The sequence below is a fragment of the Dendroctonus ponderosae genome, unplaced genomic scaffold, assembly GCF_020466585.1.
Source record: "Dendroctonus ponderosae isolate FM_Combo_2020 unplaced genomic scaffold, Dpon_F_20191213v2 Dpon_F_20191213_12, whole genome shotgun sequence".
In the NCBI taxonomy this organism is placed as follows: Eukaryota; Metazoa; Arthropoda; class Insecta; order Coleoptera; family Curculionidae; genus Dendroctonus; species Dendroctonus ponderosae.
The window spans coordinates 2,366,127-2,380,398 of NW_026017316.1; the positions used below are offsets into that span (position 1 = coordinate 2,366,127).

The 14,272-nt window shown below is 60.4% G+C and overlaps 9 protein-coding genes across 13 annotated transcripts in view; 4 read left to right on the top strand and 5 right to left on the bottom strand.

The window, feature by feature from the left end:
* The window catches only part of LOC109533375 (heparan sulfate glucosamine 3-O-sulfotransferase 1), a 7,062-nt gene extending 4,649 nt beyond the window's left edge, over nucleotides 1–2,413 (bottom strand). For 2 of the 3 annotated variants that reach the window (XR_007280667.1, XM_048662808.1), the window contains exons 1-4: nucleotides 1,865–2,410; nucleotides 1,488–1,599; nucleotides 1,020–1,275; nucleotides 750–965 (exon numbers count right to left, since the gene is read on the bottom strand). Coding sequence is in view for 2 of the 3 variants with exons in the window: in XM_048662808.1 (XP_048518765.1) it covers nucleotides 750–965; nucleotides 1,020–1,275; nucleotides 1,488–1,540 (525 nt within the window). In the remaining variant the exon portion in view is untranslated. Of the gene's footprint in view, nucleotides 1–749; nucleotides 966–1,019; nucleotides 1,276–1,487; nucleotides 1,600–1,864 lie in introns of all 3 variants that reach the window. The other variant, XM_048662809.1, reaches the window with a different exon arrangement.
* The window catches only part of LOC109542432 (E3 ubiquitin-protein ligase HECW2-like), a 34,919-nt gene that overhangs the window by 11,247 nt on the left and 9,400 nt on the right, over nucleotides 1–14,272 (bottom strand). The gene's annotated exons all lie outside the window — the stretch shown is intronic.
* LOC109533372 (mediator of RNA polymerase II transcription subunit 19) lies at nucleotides 3,061–4,300 on the top strand. The gene is made up of 4 exons (XM_019898676.2): nucleotides 3,061–3,499; nucleotides 3,565–3,696; nucleotides 3,750–3,874; nucleotides 3,930–4,300. Exons 1-4 carry the CDS (start codon nucleotides 3,319–3,321, stop codon nucleotides 4,200–4,202), a joined length of 711 nt encoding a protein of 236 aa, XP_019754235.1. The 5' UTR covers nucleotides 3,061–3,318; the 3' UTR covers nucleotides 4,203–4,300.
* LOC109533371 (DNA primase small subunit) lies at nucleotides 4,227–5,975 on the bottom strand. The gene is made up of 6 exons (XM_019898675.2): nucleotides 5,734–5,975; nucleotides 5,299–5,679; nucleotides 5,088–5,235; nucleotides 4,834–5,038; nucleotides 4,578–4,783; nucleotides 4,227–4,523 (listed from the first exon to the last, which is right to left on the bottom strand). Exons 1-6 carry the CDS (start codon nucleotides 5,831–5,833, stop codon nucleotides 4,322–4,324), a joined length of 1,242 nt encoding a protein of 413 aa, XP_019754234.2. The 5' UTR covers nucleotides 5,834–5,975; the 3' UTR covers nucleotides 4,227–4,321.
* On the bottom strand, nucleotides 5,990–7,371 carry LOC109533373 (ADP-ribosylation factor-like protein 6-interacting protein 1). 2 transcript variants are annotated; one of them, XM_019898677.2, is made up of 5 exons: nucleotides 7,240–7,371; nucleotides 7,103–7,189; nucleotides 6,934–7,048; nucleotides 6,625–6,881; nucleotides 5,990–6,568 (listed from the first exon to the last, which is right to left on the bottom strand). In XM_019898677.2, the coding sequence occupies exons 1-5, from the start codon at nucleotides 7,249–7,251 to the stop codon at nucleotides 6,350–6,352; spliced, it is 690 nt and encodes a 229-aa protein (XP_019754236.2). In that variant the 5' UTR covers nucleotides 7,252–7,371; the 3' UTR covers nucleotides 5,990–6,349. The 2 variants fall into 2 exon arrangements, with proteins under 2 accessions (XP_019754236.2, XP_019754237.2); XM_019898678.2 differs by lacking the exon at nucleotides 7,103–7,189 and having other exon boundaries at nucleotides 7,240–7,367.
* LOC109542430 (NADH dehydrogenase [ubiquinone] 1 beta subcomplex subunit 11, mitochondrial) lies at nucleotides 7,656–8,292 on the top strand. Its single transcript, XM_019911657.2, has 2 exons — nucleotides 7,656–8,013; nucleotides 8,064–8,292. Exons 1-2 carry the CDS (start codon nucleotides 7,761–7,763, stop codon nucleotides 8,243–8,245), a joined length of 435 nt encoding a protein of 144 aa, XP_019767216.2. The 5' UTR covers nucleotides 7,656–7,760; the 3' UTR covers nucleotides 8,246–8,292.
* LOC109542431 (splicing factor 3B subunit 6) lies at nucleotides 8,376–8,905 on the top strand. The gene is made up of 2 exons (XM_019911658.2): nucleotides 8,376–8,485; nucleotides 8,539–8,905. Exons 1-2 carry the CDS (start codon nucleotides 8,456–8,458, stop codon nucleotides 8,872–8,874), a joined length of 366 nt encoding a protein of 121 aa, XP_019767217.1. The 5' UTR covers nucleotides 8,376–8,455; the 3' UTR covers nucleotides 8,875–8,905.
* Nucleotides 8,857–12,345, bottom strand: LOC109542427 (glutamate receptor ionotropic, kainate 2). 2 transcript variants are annotated; one of them, XM_048662804.1, is made up of 12 exons: nucleotides 12,080–12,341; nucleotides 11,916–12,023; nucleotides 11,498–11,849; nucleotides 10,875–11,447; nucleotides 10,644–10,821; nucleotides 10,496–10,580; nucleotides 10,157–10,436; nucleotides 9,936–10,096; nucleotides 9,542–9,814; nucleotides 9,376–9,488; nucleotides 9,178–9,324; nucleotides 8,857–9,116 (listed from the first exon to the last, which is right to left on the bottom strand). In XM_048662804.1, the coding sequence occupies exons 1-12, from the start codon at nucleotides 12,144–12,146 to the stop codon at nucleotides 8,916–8,918; spliced, it is 2,538 nt and encodes an 845-aa protein (XP_048518761.1). In that variant the 5' UTR covers nucleotides 12,147–12,341; the 3' UTR covers nucleotides 8,857–8,915. The 2 variants fall into 2 exon arrangements, with proteins under 2 accessions (XP_048518761.1, XP_048518760.1); XM_048662803.1 differs by having other exon boundaries at nucleotides 11,498–12,023; nucleotides 12,080–12,345.
* The window catches only part of LOC109542428 (proteoglycan 4), a 5,085-nt gene continuing 3,363 nt past the window's right edge, over nucleotides 12,551–14,272 (top strand). Inside the window, exon 1 of the mRNA XM_019911654.2 lies at nucleotides 12,551–12,654. The gene's annotated coding sequence lies outside the window, so the exon portion shown is untranslated. The remainder of the gene's footprint in view (nucleotides 12,655–14,272) is intronic.

Below are 14,272 nucleotides of genomic sequence, written 5' to 3' on the forward strand. Positions count from 1 at the left end.
TTCACTTCGATTAAGCGCAGATGCGATGGACGATTTAAAAATTCATTACGTCCCAACCAGAAATACTGGAAATTTGGGGTTTGTTGCGTTAAAAGAAGAAGAGTCGGGCCTACAATGTGTGAAAGTTTCGATTCGCTGCTATCATCAGGGATTTTTGGAGGAATTTTTAAAGTTTGCACATTTTCACTTCGATTACGCGCAGATGCGATGGACGATTGAAAAATTCATTGCGCCCCAACGAGAAATGCTGGAAATTCCGGGTTTGTTGCGTTAAAAGAAGAAGAGTCGGGGCTACAATGTGTAAAAGTTTCGACTCGCTGCCATCATCAGGGATTTTTGGAGGAATTTTTAAAGTTTGCGCATTTTCACTTCCATTACGCGCGGATGCGATGGACGATTGAAAATTTCATTGCGTCCCAACCAGAAATGCTGGAAATTCCGGGTTTGTTGCGTTAAAAGCAGAAGAGTTAGGCCTACCATGTGTGAAAGTTTCGATTCGCTGCCATCCTTAGGGATTTTTTGGGGAATTTTTAAAGTTTGCGCATTTTCGCTTCCATTACGCGCGGATGCGAAGGGCGCATTTTGGCGCATTGCGCCCAAACGGTGGGGCTGAGCGCCAAAGGGGCCCCTTGATGAAAAGCGCAGAGGGCCAAGGGCCAGCCTCTGGCGCAGGTTGCAGCCCCCCCGCTCTTCATCCAGAGCAGATATCGCGAAAAATCAACTCGCACTAGGGGGCGCCGGGTGCTCACCTCGGGCGTCACAAAGTAGCTGGGGCTCTTCTCGATGGTCACCTGGCCGGCGCGCGAGTGGGGCATCTGCTGCCGGTACCACTCCAGCCCTTTGTAGTAGTTCTCGTCCCGGTCGAAGAAATGCACCTCGCCGGCCGCCTTTTGCACGGCCGGATGCAGGTAGAGCATCTCCAGCAGCGCCCTCGTGCCGCACTTGCGCACGCCCATGATGATCGCCTGCAAAAGCCACGCCTTCACCATTGGCCCCGCCCCCATTCCCCTCCCACCTACCTGCGGCAGCCGTCTGGTGGGGCGCGCCAGCAGCTTGCGCGGCAACAGGTAGAAGGGGGGCCGCGTGGGCGGCGCCGCCCCCTGCTGATGGAGGCTGCTCAGCGCGCTGTCATAGATCAGATGCACGGTGAGGAACAAGGAGAGCAGCGTGATGAGCAGGACGGCGAGCGCCATCCGAGGCCGCGACACCCCCACCACCAGAATGCAGTCGGACGGGTCGCCCTCCACCGATCGGATCGCCGCCCTTGGCAGCCATCTGCAAAACAATGGCGTTGTCATGGCGGCGCTGTCACAACACTGTCACAACTGGTCCGAGTGTCAGCCAAATTGCCGCAAAATGTCCCCGGACGATGTCTGCTACCCCGTCCAGTACGTCCCGTACTGCCTGCCCGGCATCCCCCAGCAGCTGATTTACGTGCAGCTGCCCGGCCAGCCCCTTTTCATCAGCCCCACCTGCTAGGTACTTACAGTATGTCGAAATGGGGCGGCCGCACGCAGCCCCGCCGGCTATTGGGGCTCATTGTGGGGCTGTCTCCCGCCCCTTCGCCCCCATCGTCACTGTCTGCAACCAAATAAACCACTTTTTGAACTATTTTCACTGTTTCCATTGGTGGGGCCCAGGGCCCCCACCCCACTTTGGTGAGTGAATGGAGCCCCCACCACCCGCTTGCGTGGGGGCTTGGCGACCCGCCCACTCGGCTCGGTTGCCTGGCAACCGCAATGCTTAAGCCAGGCGCGTACTACCAGGACCGATCACCACGCTACAACCACTTTGGCTGAATGAGTGCGTGGGGGGGTGGGGGTGACCTCCAAAGCGGATGAAGGGCGATTTGAGCGGGACTCACCTGGCGAACCGGATGTGGTGCACTGTCCAGAGCGCGGGTGGCCACCGRCCAAATGGGACACAGCGTCCTGTCCAGAGAGCGGGAMAACCGCACTAACGCGCGGACATGCTGCTGTCCTGCCGCACTCGAAACGCCGTCAATGTCCACTGCTGCTGCTGCTGCTGCCACGGCAGGACGGGACGGGGCGGCGCATGCCCGGCCCGCTCGATAACGGGACACGCACTTGGCGCGCGCCCTTCAAGCCGTCCGGCCGCCCGCAAGGGCGCGTGGTTGCGCTGGTGGGCGCCAGAGGCCTGCACCGGCAGGCATCAGGAGCGATTGTCGCACGCCCACCTTGATGCGGATGCAACAATTGAGTCAAAAATTGCTCCCGGTTAACTGGAACGTGGGCGAAATTCGCCAAATTTGTGGGCGGAAAATTTTTTTAAATTAGTCCAACCGCGCGTAGGCACAGTTTTCACATTAAGGCGCTTGAAATTGACATTTGCGCGATCCTTTTCAAGTGTTTTTTTTAACGAAATCGGTGAATTTCTTTCATATTTATAAACACGAGTGACAATTTGTGTTTTTGCAAAATATCAGGATTTTTTTAAAAATGTACAACTTCCAAACCGAATCATGTTTTAACTGGACATTTTCACGTTCCTTGTAAGCCGTGTTCTATGGCTTGTCCAGACTGGCACAAAATGCGCCCCCAAAGAACTGATCAGTGAAGACAATTGATAGACTTGGCAAAAGCGCCTCCTGTTTGACACCGCAAATGTCATTCTGTCCTTTGTTGTCTCATGGAAATGAGGCGAAGCGAGCTTGAAGCATAGATTAAGTGAAATAAGAAAAAATTGACATGAAAGTGCAAGTTTTTACCAAACTGCGCTTCCTCATTTAAAAATTCGCATCTTCCAAACTAATGTAAGTAGCAACTTGAAATTTCCACCATCGTTAGACTATACTTGAGTGGACAAATGCTGAAAGTTTCATAGCAATCGTCCAAAGTCTTGATTTTTGCCGGCCCAGAAAATATGGAGATGAAAGTGCAAGTTTTTACCAAACTGCGCTTTCTCATTTAACAATTCGCATCTTTCAAACTAATGTAAGTAGCAACTTGAAATTTCCACCATCGTTAGACTACACCATCGTTGAGTGGACAAAATCTTATTTTACTTTCTCTATGGCTTGAAGYTTCAACTGAAGGGATTTTTGGGGGTCCCAGAGCGTCACGCGAGCCCCGCCCGAGGAAACCGCCACAAGATCATTCAAAGAGGGTTTTGTCGTCTAAACTAGTGATAAATTCCTAGGTTTTTTGCACCCCACCAAGGGCGTGCCGCAAGCGGCGGCAACAGCCCGTTCAGTTCCGCGCTGTCAGGATGTCATCGTCGCTGTCACAAACATTGTCAGACGCGAAGCACAAAGCTAGATTTCGGTCGATTGTGTAGTGAAAACGATGAGGGTGTAAGATGATGGGCGATCAGTTCCGCAAAGTAGAGCAATATTCGCCGAAATCGTCGCCCAGGGGCGCCCGCTCCCCGGTTGTTTCTCGCCAAGACTCGTCCGGAACCCTCAAAACGACCATCCTACTAGGAAAGAACCCCTCCATAGTCCCCAGCGGGCCGTTCTACCTGCTCAAAGAGCCGCCAGGTACGCGGGGGCGCAGCCCCCCAGCTCTTGTGCCTGACCGCGCCGGCTAACCGGGTGTTTTGCAGGCGAAAGCGAAATCACTGGCGCGACCAACTTGATGACCTACTATGGCCTGGAGCACTCGTACAGTAAGTTCAGCGGCAAGAAGCTCAAGGAGCAGCTGTCGTCGTTCCTGCCCACCCTGCCCGGGGTTATCGGTAAGTGGCGCGGCCCCAAATGAGCCCCCAACTACTGAACCGGGTTGTTGCAGACCTGCCAGGCCAGTCGGACAACAGCTCGCTGCGCAGCGTGATCGAGAAGCCCCCGGTCGGGGGCAAAGACCTGCTGCTGCTCAGCAGCGCGCAGCTCGAAGGCTTCCGGCTGCACCCCGGCCCGGTGAGTTCAGGCAGATGAACCGCGCTAGGGCTGTTCTAATGAGTTGCGTCCACAGTTGCCCGAGCAGTATCGCTACACCACGTCCACACCGCTGAAGAAACGGAAGAGCAAACACAAGAAGCACAAGCACAAAGACGGGGGGCCCCCGTCGGCTGAGACCGCGGTGACGGACGCCGCCGGCGACACCCACGAGAAGAAGCACAAGAAACAGAAACGGCACGACGAGGACAAGGAGCGGAAGAAGCGGAAAAAGGAGAAGAAGCGCAAGAAGCAGAAACACAGCCCGGAGCACAGCGGGGGGCTGACGCCCAGCCAGCACTCCAGCTAGGGCCCCGGGCACTCAAAGACTGCGTTCAGTGTTGCCCGATTTAATTCCCCATCCGGCCCCCATCTTGTACATAGACTGCATAAATACCTGTTACACACCGGCGGCGTTTGATTGGCCCCTCAAAAATCCGCTAGCGAATGGGGGCGCTTCGCGCCCCGCTCCAGCTCGCGCAGGAACTCCGCGAACAAGCTGAACGGCTTGATCAGGCTGGTTTTCTTGAAGTCGGGGATCCTGGCCCGGTGGGGCGCCGAGGGGGCTTCGCCCCCATCCACCTGCTCCTTGGTTTTGCGGTCGTACGCATCCACCTCGTCCATGATGGCCCTGCAAGGGCCCCCCAGTAAAACTCCGGCACGCAGCCGCCTGCCTGGGACTCACCGCAATGTGGGCACACCGTGCGGATCGAAGCTCTCCGCGTGCTTGACGCTGAAGGGGACGCAGACCTTCCCAGTCTTGGGGTGCACGCAAAAGGGGGCCTTCAGCAGATGCCCCAGGCTCTTGGTCACGTTGATGTCCAGCCGCGGGTAGGCAATCTGCAGCTTGATCTCCTCCCGCAGGTTCCGCTGGCCGCGCGGCACTTGCCCCTACAACCAGCAGGTCCTACACTGGCCCCCACACGCTCACCTGCCCACACCTTCTGCAGCAGCTGCACAAAGGTGCGCTCGAAGGCCTGCCAGCGCTCCAGCGACGTGGCGGCGCCCGCCAGCGCCTCCTTGAACTGGGGGCGCAGCTCCTTGTCGATCAGCGCCAGGAAGGCGCCGAGCCGCTGCTCGTCCCCCAACAGATCCTGCTCCTGCACGATGTCCTGGAAGTGCTTCTCGATTATGGCCAGGGCGCGCCTGAAACCAGGAAACTCCATCACTGCGCCCTGCGGGGCCTTGAGCCTACCGGATGGAGGAGTGGATGTTCGAGGGCAGGTGGACCTTCTTGCCCTTTGCGGTGCCCCCTTTCACCACCTGCAGGTACTCGGCCACGGCCGAGCGGGCCGCATCGTCCAGACCGCGCGCCTGTTCGTCCGAGACCCAGGCGTGGATGCCTGCAAAAGCGCTAGATGAGCTCTGGTTATGGCGCCCCACTCACCGACTGAAGCCCCACTCACCGCGCCGTCCAGAAAACACCCACAGAATGTGGCGGAAGCCAAAGTCCTCCCTGAGGGCGGCGTCCAGGACGCGGGCGGCGATCGCCATCAGCCGCCAGCACTTGGGGCACACGTCCGCCCCTTGGCAGCAGCTCCGCACGTCGTCGTAATCGGTCATGTCGATGTCGAAGACCATTTCCTTCGCCACGGGCGTCATCACCGACAGCACCTTCCGGCTCCTGGGCTTGGTGAGGTAAACGGCCCCAATGTCGATCTTGATGGGCATTTTGCGGCAGAGCTCCTGCACGAACTCGTCCGCAGTGTCGAACGACTGGTACCGGATGTACACGTCCCCCAGCAAGGTGAAGCTGATCTCGCGCGTGGCAAACGCGAACGAGCTCCCTGCAACAAGCCGCTTCCTGAGCACGGCCCCCCAGTGACGCCCCTGCGACTTACCGTAGCTGAGCCAGCGGTGGAAAAGGGCGGCGGGGAACAGCCGCTTGTAGTAGAGCGGCAGCAAGTCGGCCAGCCACACCTCATTGAATTCTTCACCCATTTTCAGCCTCGAATGGGGCTCACGCTGACACTGCAGGTTATGTTTGTGTTGGTTTGAATCGGGCTGTTGTCATTGCCAACGGCCGTTGCGGCGTTGCCCGCCCGCCCAGTGACGTCAGCCGCGAGGCCCTCAGCCCCATCTCAATAAAACCCCCACTACCAAAAAGCGCTTTATTGACAGCGGGACATTATCCGATTAGTTGCGCAGCTTCCACATCAGCACCAGCCAGGAGAAAAGGTGGCAGAAGAAGAACAGCTTGTAAAGGTCCTCGGGCTGCTGCACGTCGAACAACTGCATGCTGCGCACGCCCGCCAGGGCGCCTCGCCCCATGCTGGCGACTGCGTCCAACGTCATTGCCGTGACAGCACAGCTGTCACTTGCTCGGCTTTGTGAGGTTACCGGCGGCAAAACCCTCAATTAACTAATAAAAATCAACTAAACTAAGCAAAGGAAAAAGGTCAGTCTGTCGATATCACTGGAATTTCCCGAAAATTCCCGCCTGGACGGGCGGGGGGGCTACTGGGCCTTCTTGGCGCTGACGCGCGTTTTGGCGTGCTCGACCAGCTGGTTGCAGAGGCGCGATGACGTCTGCGACAGCTTGGTAAGCATGCCGTGGCGCAGCATGCCCGGCATCAGCAGGCAGAAGGTGGTCAGCAGGTAGGTAAGCAGCACGTTGTCCACGGTGCCGCCCACCCACACCAGCAGACAGAGCGCGACGATGCTGATGCTGAAGTACTAGACAAGGACACAAGGGGGGTGAGCTGACAGCAACCAGAACCACGCCCACTTACGATCTTGGGATTGGTGACGCGCAGCCGTAGAAAGGAGGCGCTCAGCAGCTCCGCCTTGGTCTTGTACATGATCAGGCTGGTGCATGTTTCCTCGTACTGGCGCTGCTTGTCGCCGCCCCATTGGTCGGGCTTGAAGAGGGCGGCCAGAATGGCGGGCATCAGACAGTCGAGCAGCGTGAGCAGCAGCCCGAGCAGCGCCAGCACCGTCACGAAGGCCGCGTTGCAGAACCAAATCAGCGCGAAAACCAGCGTGGAGCCTGCCAAAGACGAGCGATCAGCGCCGGGCGGGGCCCAGGGGGCGTGGCTTACCTGCCAGCAGCGCCGTGGGGTAGGCGGAGTTCTCCCACAGCAGCACCTGATTGGCCAGCAGCACCAGCTGACGCCACGGCTCCAGCGACACCTTCAGCTTCCTGATCTGCGTCTCCTAAGCAGAAAACAACCAATCAGCACCCAAACGCTGGCTACTATCTAGGGCTACCATGGAAGGGGGCAGGGACAGGCGATAGTCGGCGGACACGGACGAGGGGCTGAAATGGGGGCCGTCCGCATCGGGGCTCAGGTCGCCCTTGAAGCAATGAGTCAATGAAGCGCTATGGGGGGCTTCGCCCCACTCACCTGCTCAGACATTGTTGATTTTGGGGCCAAGCTGGGGGATGAAGCTGCGCTGCGAACTTGGGATGTCACTCTGACGCTAGTGGGCGGCGGCGCCAAGTTGCTCCACTAGCGGCAGCTGCACGCGCTCAACTAGGGGAGAGTTGCGGCGGGAAACTGGGAACGGGGGCACGGGGCGGCAACGCCGCCCCAAAAGCGCGGCTTTGTTGATCAACAAACCCCCACCTGCTGTTTGCGCTGCTGCCAGCCAGTGACGCCTTCTCTAGTGGGGATTTTCAAAAAAAATTGCAGCCTTCAGGAAATTCGCCGAAGTCCCTCTGGGGAAGTTCCGCCCTGCCGAAGCTCCCCAAATTACTCCTAGACTGATTACTCCTAGCCTGCGACTGGATAACTAGGCGTGGTCGGGTGGCCGTCAGCAGAGGTGGCAACGCCACCCTAGTCAAAACAGTGACATAACAGTGCTCTAACCCCACTTGGCAGTGCAATCAATTTCGGGCCCCTTTTTCCACTAATTCGGCGATAAAATGGTGCTGCTGGCAGGCTTGAACCGCGCCCTGTGGCCCAAGCTGCGGCCGGCGACGCAGTGGCGGCTGGTCTCCACCTCCAACAGGAAGAACAACGAAACAGCGACGGCGGACGTTTGCAAGGCCCCCGCCGCCAAGGCGCCGCCCAAGAACTGGATTTCCTTCGGCTACGACATCCGGGACCAGAAGGAGGACTTGCACGCCCACCATTCGCTGATGTTCGTCGGCATCAGCCTCTGCCTGATGATTGGAGGTGAGTGAAGGGGGGCAATGGGGCGCGCTGGTGACCGGGCACTGTTGCAGGCTACGTGTGGGCGTACGCCCCGGATCTGAACCTGCGGGACTGGGCGGGGCGCGAGGCCTTCCTGGAGCTGCGGCGCCGCGAAGCGTCCGGCGGCCCCCTGATCGACCCCAATTTTCTGCCCGTCGATCGCATCGTGCTGCCCACCGATGAGGAGCTGGGCGACACCGAGATTATCATTTGAGCTTGCTGTTTTCCTGTACGATTTTCCTATTATATGATTTAATTCGACTCGAYTYACTCCAGCTTCTGGCCTCTGGCGCCGTTGCCAAATCCCCTGAGCGCCCCCAGTCCTTGTCAATCCCCCAATGACATTGGTGTCGTTGCTGTCACTKGTCCAGTTTGGTTTGTTTGGGTTCGCACCGAGTGAGCTTATAGGTTATCGCCCCCCAAAATGGCCCTAGCGATGCAAAGGAAGACCAACGTAAGTGCCCCCGTTCGCCCCAAGGCCAGCAGCCCCCTAACCTAGTTTTGCAGGTGCGCTTGCCGCCCGAAATCAACCGCATCCTCTACGTGCGGAACCTGCCCTACAAGATAACCGGCGAGGAGATGTACGATATCTTCGGCAAATACGGCGCCATCCGGCAGATTCGCGTGGGGAACACGCCCGAGACGCGGGGCACCGCCTTCGTGGTCTACGAGGACATCTTCGATGCGAAGAACGCCTGCGACCACCTGTCGGGCTTCAACGTGTGCAACCGCTACCTGGTGGTGCTCTACTATCAGGCCAACAAGGCGTTCAAGAAGACCGACTTGGACAAGAAGCAGGAGGAGATCGACAAGATGAAGAGCAAGTACGGGATCAACACGTGAAAGTGAGTTGTATTAAATGGGGCTCTGGTAACACTGGCGTTTTATTGGCGCCCCAGGCGGTTCAGGAGGCTGGCGTTGATGTTCAGCACGGAGCCGGCGCCCGCCAGGATGCAGCGCTCCATGCCGTCGGCGTCGCCCTGTTCGGATGGGGGCGCCGACAAGGCGGGCTTGGCCGCCTTGCGCGTCACCCCGAGGTTGCAGGCGAACTTTGCTTCGCTGCGCAGCGCCTCCAGGTACCCCATCTAGATTACATCGGGTTTCAATCACCCAATCACATCAATCAGTGGGGCGGCGCCCCCCTACCTGCTCCTGCACCGCGATGCTGTAGACGTTCCACAGGAACTCGCCGATGGCGAAGAACAGCGCCAGCAGGATCCCGGCGGCCAGCACCACAAACACGCCCCCCACATTGGCCAGTCCCAGCTCGTCCTTGTTGCCCTCGGCCCCGCCCTAGAACACGCCCACTGACTAAGCGCGCCCCCGCCATTGGCTGCGGCCTACCTGCGCGCACTCGACCGCCCCGCGCTTCCACCACTTGGCCTTCAGCTCCAGGATTTTGCCGTTCTCCTGCAGCTGCAGCACCGCCGAGTTGATGCTGCGCCTGTAGTCCGCCCCTGAAACGTCACTGTCAATTGCCAGCCAATCGCAGGGGCCCGCAGGGCCTCACCCAATGGCATCCCGATGCCGTAGCTTTTGCTGTCCAGGTACTGGTCGATCTTTTTGAGGCCGCAGTGGCGCGCCAGCTCGAACTCGATCTGCGCCGACTCCATAAAGAACGCGTAGAGCCCCTTTTTGGTGCTGAGCACGCGCTCCACCCCCTTCGCATTGGTGCTCTCGAACACCGTCGGATTCTCGTTTTTCATCGTCGCCCACATCTTCTGATAGAGACTGTTGCCTGACGTTTGAAAGAACGCCTGCGTCGACCCGTTGGACATCACCCCTGGCAACCAGATCGGGTCAAGCCACGCCCCCCCCCCAGGCATTTTGGATGCTGCATGTCAATGTTGACATTTTGTTTGACAGAGCATTGCGGCTGGGGGGCGTGGCTTGAGCGCACTCACCGTACTTGACCTTGTTCTGATTGGCCAGGTCCTCCACGCTCTTGATGGCCTCCTCTTTGCGGGACATTGTCAGGAAAGCGGCCAGATTCGCTGTGTACGTGCTGGTCATGATCAGCGAGAAGAACCACCACATCGCAGTGGCCACGCGCGAGCAAATCCCCCTGGAAACCACGCCCCCGAGCCGATTAGTTGGGCGAGGCCACGCCCCCGGTGCCACCTACTTGGGCAGGATGTCGCAGCCCTGCGTCATAATGGAGCCGAGCGTGAGCCACAGGCAGTTCTTGAAGCCCCAGATGTTCTCCAGCTCGTCGGGGCGCGGGTTGCACGGGTGGGGGTTCTCCCAGTCGTCGGGGTCCAGGCGGGCGATCAGCAGGATCGCTATGGAGAGCACCAGGTAGAGGGTGATCGTGTGCAGCCACACGTTGATGGAAAAGGGGCGCATGAAGCCGTACATGTTGTCGATCGCCTCCTGCTCGGTCTCCTTGTGCAGGATGCTGATGCCTGCCGGGCAAAACCCCGGTTTCTCCCAGTCCAGGCTGAACCCCCCAAACTCCACTCACCCAAGGACATGATCGGGAGACTGAAGTCGATCAGCTCGCTGCGCTCCTGCGTGATGGTGAAGTCGCACACGCCCAGGTCGGCCCTCTAGACACGCCCCCCGGCCAATTAGAGACTGAAGGCGCTGGCGGGCCCCGCCCCCACACTCACCCGCCTCATCAGGTCGTCCACGATGCCCTGGGTGGAGTCGTTGGGCGTCAGCACGAACTGGAACTGGACGCCCATCAGGTGCGCCACCTCCGCGATCAGATCCATGGCGTAGCCCTCGTAGCGGGCGTTGCCCGAGGCGCCGCCGACCCCGCTGGGCATCAGCCAGGGCTCCCCCAGCCTGTCGACCAATCAGAGCTCACCAAACGGGCCCCACTGGGCGCAGAGACTCACTTGGAGCTGACGATGAAGTTGTGGGTGCGCATCCGCTCTCGGAACTCGCGCTCTATTTCAGTGGCGTTGCGCGTCAGCTGCACGTGGCGGGGGCGGCTGGCGCTCCACAGCCCGATGGGCTTGCGGGGGCTGCGCACCTCGATCAGCTGCAGCTCGAACCAGTCGCGCCGCCCGTTCTCCAGGCGCAGCTCCCCGGTGACGCCCTCCAGCACCGCCGCCTGCTGCAGCGCGGCCACGAGGCCCGAAGGGCCCAGACGCGCGCTGCAGTTCCTAAGRGGCGCGTCGGCGCCCCCCTGCAGCGCCCGGGCCAGCAGCAGCAGGGCGTCGCGCTGCAGCGCYTCCGCCAGGGGCWCTTTGGCGGGCGACAGCCGCACCGCCGTCACATTCGCCTCGATCTCCAGATGGCTGAAGTCCAAAGTGTGGGCGTCCAGGTCGCTTAGGAAAACGCTGGTGGAGAAGTCGCTCAACAGCCCCACCTCCATGCCCTGCTGCAGCAGCGCCCGCACCTTCCGGGGCGCGCAATGCAGCACCACTCGGCGCACGTTCTGCGCCGCCACCTCCTTGAGCAGCGCCCTAAAACACAGCGGCGTCAAGGCGCTTCGGCCAGCGCAGCGTCCACCTACCGGTGATCGGGGCCGGCGCCCAGTTTCCTCAGCATGACGCTGTTCTTGCGGCTGTCGGGCCGGAACTGCTGCAGCTTGAGCACGTCCTGCAGCATGGCCAGGTCGCCCTCGTAGAGCAGCACGAAGTGCTCCCAGTCCAGGCTGGCCACAAGGGCGGCCAGCCCCTGCGCCAGCAGGTCGGCGTCGGGGTACACGTTGAAGCTGGTGGGCGCGGCYGGGGGGCGCCTGGGCGCCCAGCGCGTCTGGATGAAGGGGATCTGCAGCCGCGCGCACAGCGACTCCAGCGTCTCGGCCCCCCGCCCCAGCGGCGGCCCCAGCACTGCCGAGAACCCTTCGCCGGCCGCTGCGCAGACTGCACAAACCCCACTTTTCACTGCTGCTTCAAACTGCTCACCTGTTGGACTGCCAAAGCACTTACAGGCGTTAACGGCGGCCAGGCCATCGGCTTCGGGCTCCTGCAGGCTCGCCAGTTCCAGTTGCGGCAGGTCCCAGCCGTCCAGGGGCTGCGCCCCCTCGAAAAACACTCCTAAAACGGCCTGTTCAATGTGTGCCACTGCAAGGGGTTAAAGCGGGGACACTCACCGACCCTGGCGGGGTTCGGGGCTGCGCCCCCCGCAAGGAAAACCCAGAAAAGCAGCGCGACTAGCATTGTCAGCGTGACAGCAGCGGGCCACTGGATGCGGTTTTGCTTCCCTGGCGGGCTGCCAGGCCGAAAATAGCCGCCCACAGGTGGCTTTCATTGGGGGCAACCAGCGGACAATCCAAAGCGCGCTTTAATGCCTGCCGACTCCTGCAGGACTTAATTAATTRCGCCTGTCGCAGCACCATTCTTCAGGCGCTTCGGCGGGCTGTCGCCAGGTGGCGCCAGCCCGGCTGGGGCAGTTGGGGGCCTTTTCAAGGCCCCGGGCCTTGAAAAGGCCGCCAGGGGCGCTCGCCGCCCCTAGCTGATTGCGATTAGCTGAGTTTGGGGGCAAACCTGGTGAGAACAGGGGGGTTTTCAACGGAGAAGTGGCAATGCGGCCGTCAAGGTTGGGGCGGCCATTTTGGGAGCCGATCGTGCGCCGTTCAGTTCAGTGCCAGTCGATCCGCCATCAAGCCGCGTTCAGTGCGTTTCTAGTGAACTCCCGCGCCCATTCAGCCGGATTTACGCCCCACAGGTAAGCCACCCCACTTGCAGTCAATGAAAGTGCGGCTGATATGCGCCCCCCTGAGGCGGCGCCCCGTTTGGGGGCGGCAGCGCGCCCGCAGGGCCCGGAACGGCGGTCTCTTTGTTAGTGCCCTGGGCGGCAGCTGCACCCAGGCCGGCTCAGGGGCGTGCTGGTGCTCCACCGTTGCCGCTTCGCCGGGTTTTCTCCCCGCCCAGTCTAACCTCAATAAGGGGGGCCCCCCTGATCGGCAGTCCTGTCACGTCAATGACACCTTTGCGCCCATACAAAGACGCTTCCGTTTCCGGTGTGCATGTGCGTCGTACCCCAAATTCCGCTGAAATTCGCTTCTTTGGCTGATTGATAGCTGTCAAACGTGCTGTGACAGCTAAACAATGCCCACTAATCAGTGGCCCGTGGGTTATCTGGGGAATTCGGGCTTATCGCGCCAGGCCGCTTAATCGGGTGTTTTTGTTGTTGTTATGATTGTCGCCGCGCAATTAAGCGCGGCTATAAATAGTCGGTTTGTTTGCATTTTTCCAATGGTTCAACTCATTTGCCCTGTCAACTGTCACGGGCAGTCAGTTTTGACGAGTTTAATCAGTCGCTAACAACACTGTCTTTCTTAAAATCAAGTTCAGGGGGCTCGTCGTCGCTGGCTCCGGATCGGTCGTGGCCGTCCACAAACAGCAGCCGCCTGCAAAGTGTTGAAGAACTGTTGAAAAGCCCCCCGGTCGCTCAGGGGCATGCGCACGTCATGGGCCGCTCCTCGCTCTTGGCCTTGCGCAGGCCGTAGCAGCGGTCGCGCGTGATCTTGATGCTGGCCAGCGCTGCCAGCTCCTCGCTCAGCGTCGGGCGCACCCCCTTGAAGTACTTGGCCAGGGCGTCCTGGCCTGGGGCCGGCTGCACCAAGGTCACGGCCTCCTGCTGCGCCCGCCTGCCCTTGATCTTCGCCAAGTTCGCCGCGAAGCTCTCGTAGATGTCGCCGCCCGGCCGAAAGTCCGCGTCGCTGAACGGCTGCGCCTCCGTCGAGGCCGCCTCCTCGCCGGGGCCTGCGCGCTGAAGCCCTCACTTTGCTAGATTGAGTATGGGGTACCTTGGAAGGGGGGCAGGGGCACGTCCAGGGGGCTGTCCGGCGGGGGGCGCCGCCGCCAGCAGCGGCAGCTCAAGTAGGTGAACAGGAGCAGCAGGAGCGCAAGCGCTATGCCGGCTAGGTAGCTGATTTCGGGTGGGGCCTTGGGGCAGGTGGACTCGTCGAAGCCGTCTGCGCAGTCCGGGTGGCCGTCGCAGAGCTGCGCGCGGCGCAGGCACTGGGGGCGCCCGGGGCAGCTGACCTGCGCGGGGCAGTCCTGCGGGCGGCAGCCCAGCTCGTCYTCGCCTGCGGCGCAGTCCAACACTCCTGCGTTTGTCCAATGAGAACGTCACCTGCTGGGAAAACCCTGTCGAGTTACCGTCACAGCGCTGCCTGTCAATGTCGTAGCACACAGCGCCGCATCTAGCGCTGCCCAGCTGGCAGGAGGCGTCGCAGGCCAGCTGGCCGTCGGCGCAGGCGCCGCCCGTCACTTGCCCGTGGAAGCAGCGCAACTGGCCGAGCGAGCAGGCGCTCACGTAGCTGGTGTAGGCGAGAGCG

Excerpts from the sequence above, each read along its gene's own strand:
- LOC109533372 (XM_019898676.2), top strand. The coding sequence starts at position 3,319 with ATGATGGGCGATCAGTTCCGCAAAGTAGAGCAATATTCGCCGAAATCG. Across the intron at positions 3,500-3,564 it reads CCTGCTCAAAGAGCCGCCAG|GCGAAAGCGAAATCACTGGC; the intron begins GTACGCGGGGGC and ends GGTGTTTTGCAG. Across the intron at positions 3,697-3,749 it reads CACCCTGCCCGGGGTTATCG|ACCTGCCAGGCCAGTCGGAC; the intron begins GTAAGTGGCGCG and ends GGGTTGTTGCAG.
- LOC109542431 (XM_019911658.2), top strand. The coding sequence starts at position 8,456 with ATGGCCCTAGCGATGCAAAGGAAGACCAAC. Across the intron at positions 8,486-8,538 it reads CGATGCAAAGGAAGACCAAC|GTGCGCTTGCCGCCCGAAAT; the intron begins GTAAGTGCCCCC and ends CTAGTTTTGCAG.
- LOC109533371 (XM_019898675.2), bottom strand. The coding sequence starts at position 5,833 with ATGGGTGAAGAATTCAATGAGGTGTGGCTGGCCGACTTGCTGCCGCTC. Across the intron at positions 5,680-5,733 it reads CCACCGCTGGCTCAGCTACG|GGAGCTCGTTCGCGTTTGCC; the intron begins GTAAGTCGCAGG and ends GGCTTGTTGCAG. Across the intron at positions 5,236-5,298 it reads GGTGTTTTCTGGACGGCGCG|GCATCCACGCCTGGGTCTCG; the intron begins GTGAGTGGGGCT and ends GCGCTTTTGCAG.
- LOC109542430 (XM_019911657.2), top strand. The coding sequence starts at position 7,761 with ATGGTGCTGCTGGCAGGCTTGAACCGCGCCCTGTGGCCCAAGCTGCGG. Across the intron at positions 8,014-8,063 it reads CCTCTGCCTGATGATTGGAG|GCTACGTGTGGGCGTACGCC; the intron begins GTGAGTGAAGGG and ends GCACTGTTGCAG.
- LOC109533373 (XM_019898677.2), bottom strand. Across the intron at positions 7,049-7,102 it reads TGTCCCTGCCCCCTTCCATG|GAGACGCAGATCAGGAAGCT; the intron begins GTAGCCCTAGAT and ends TTTTCTGCTTAG. Across the intron at positions 6,569-6,624 it reads GCGTCACCAATCCCAAGATC|TACTTCAGCATCAGCATCGT; the intron begins GTAAGTGGGCGT and ends GTCCTTGTCTAG.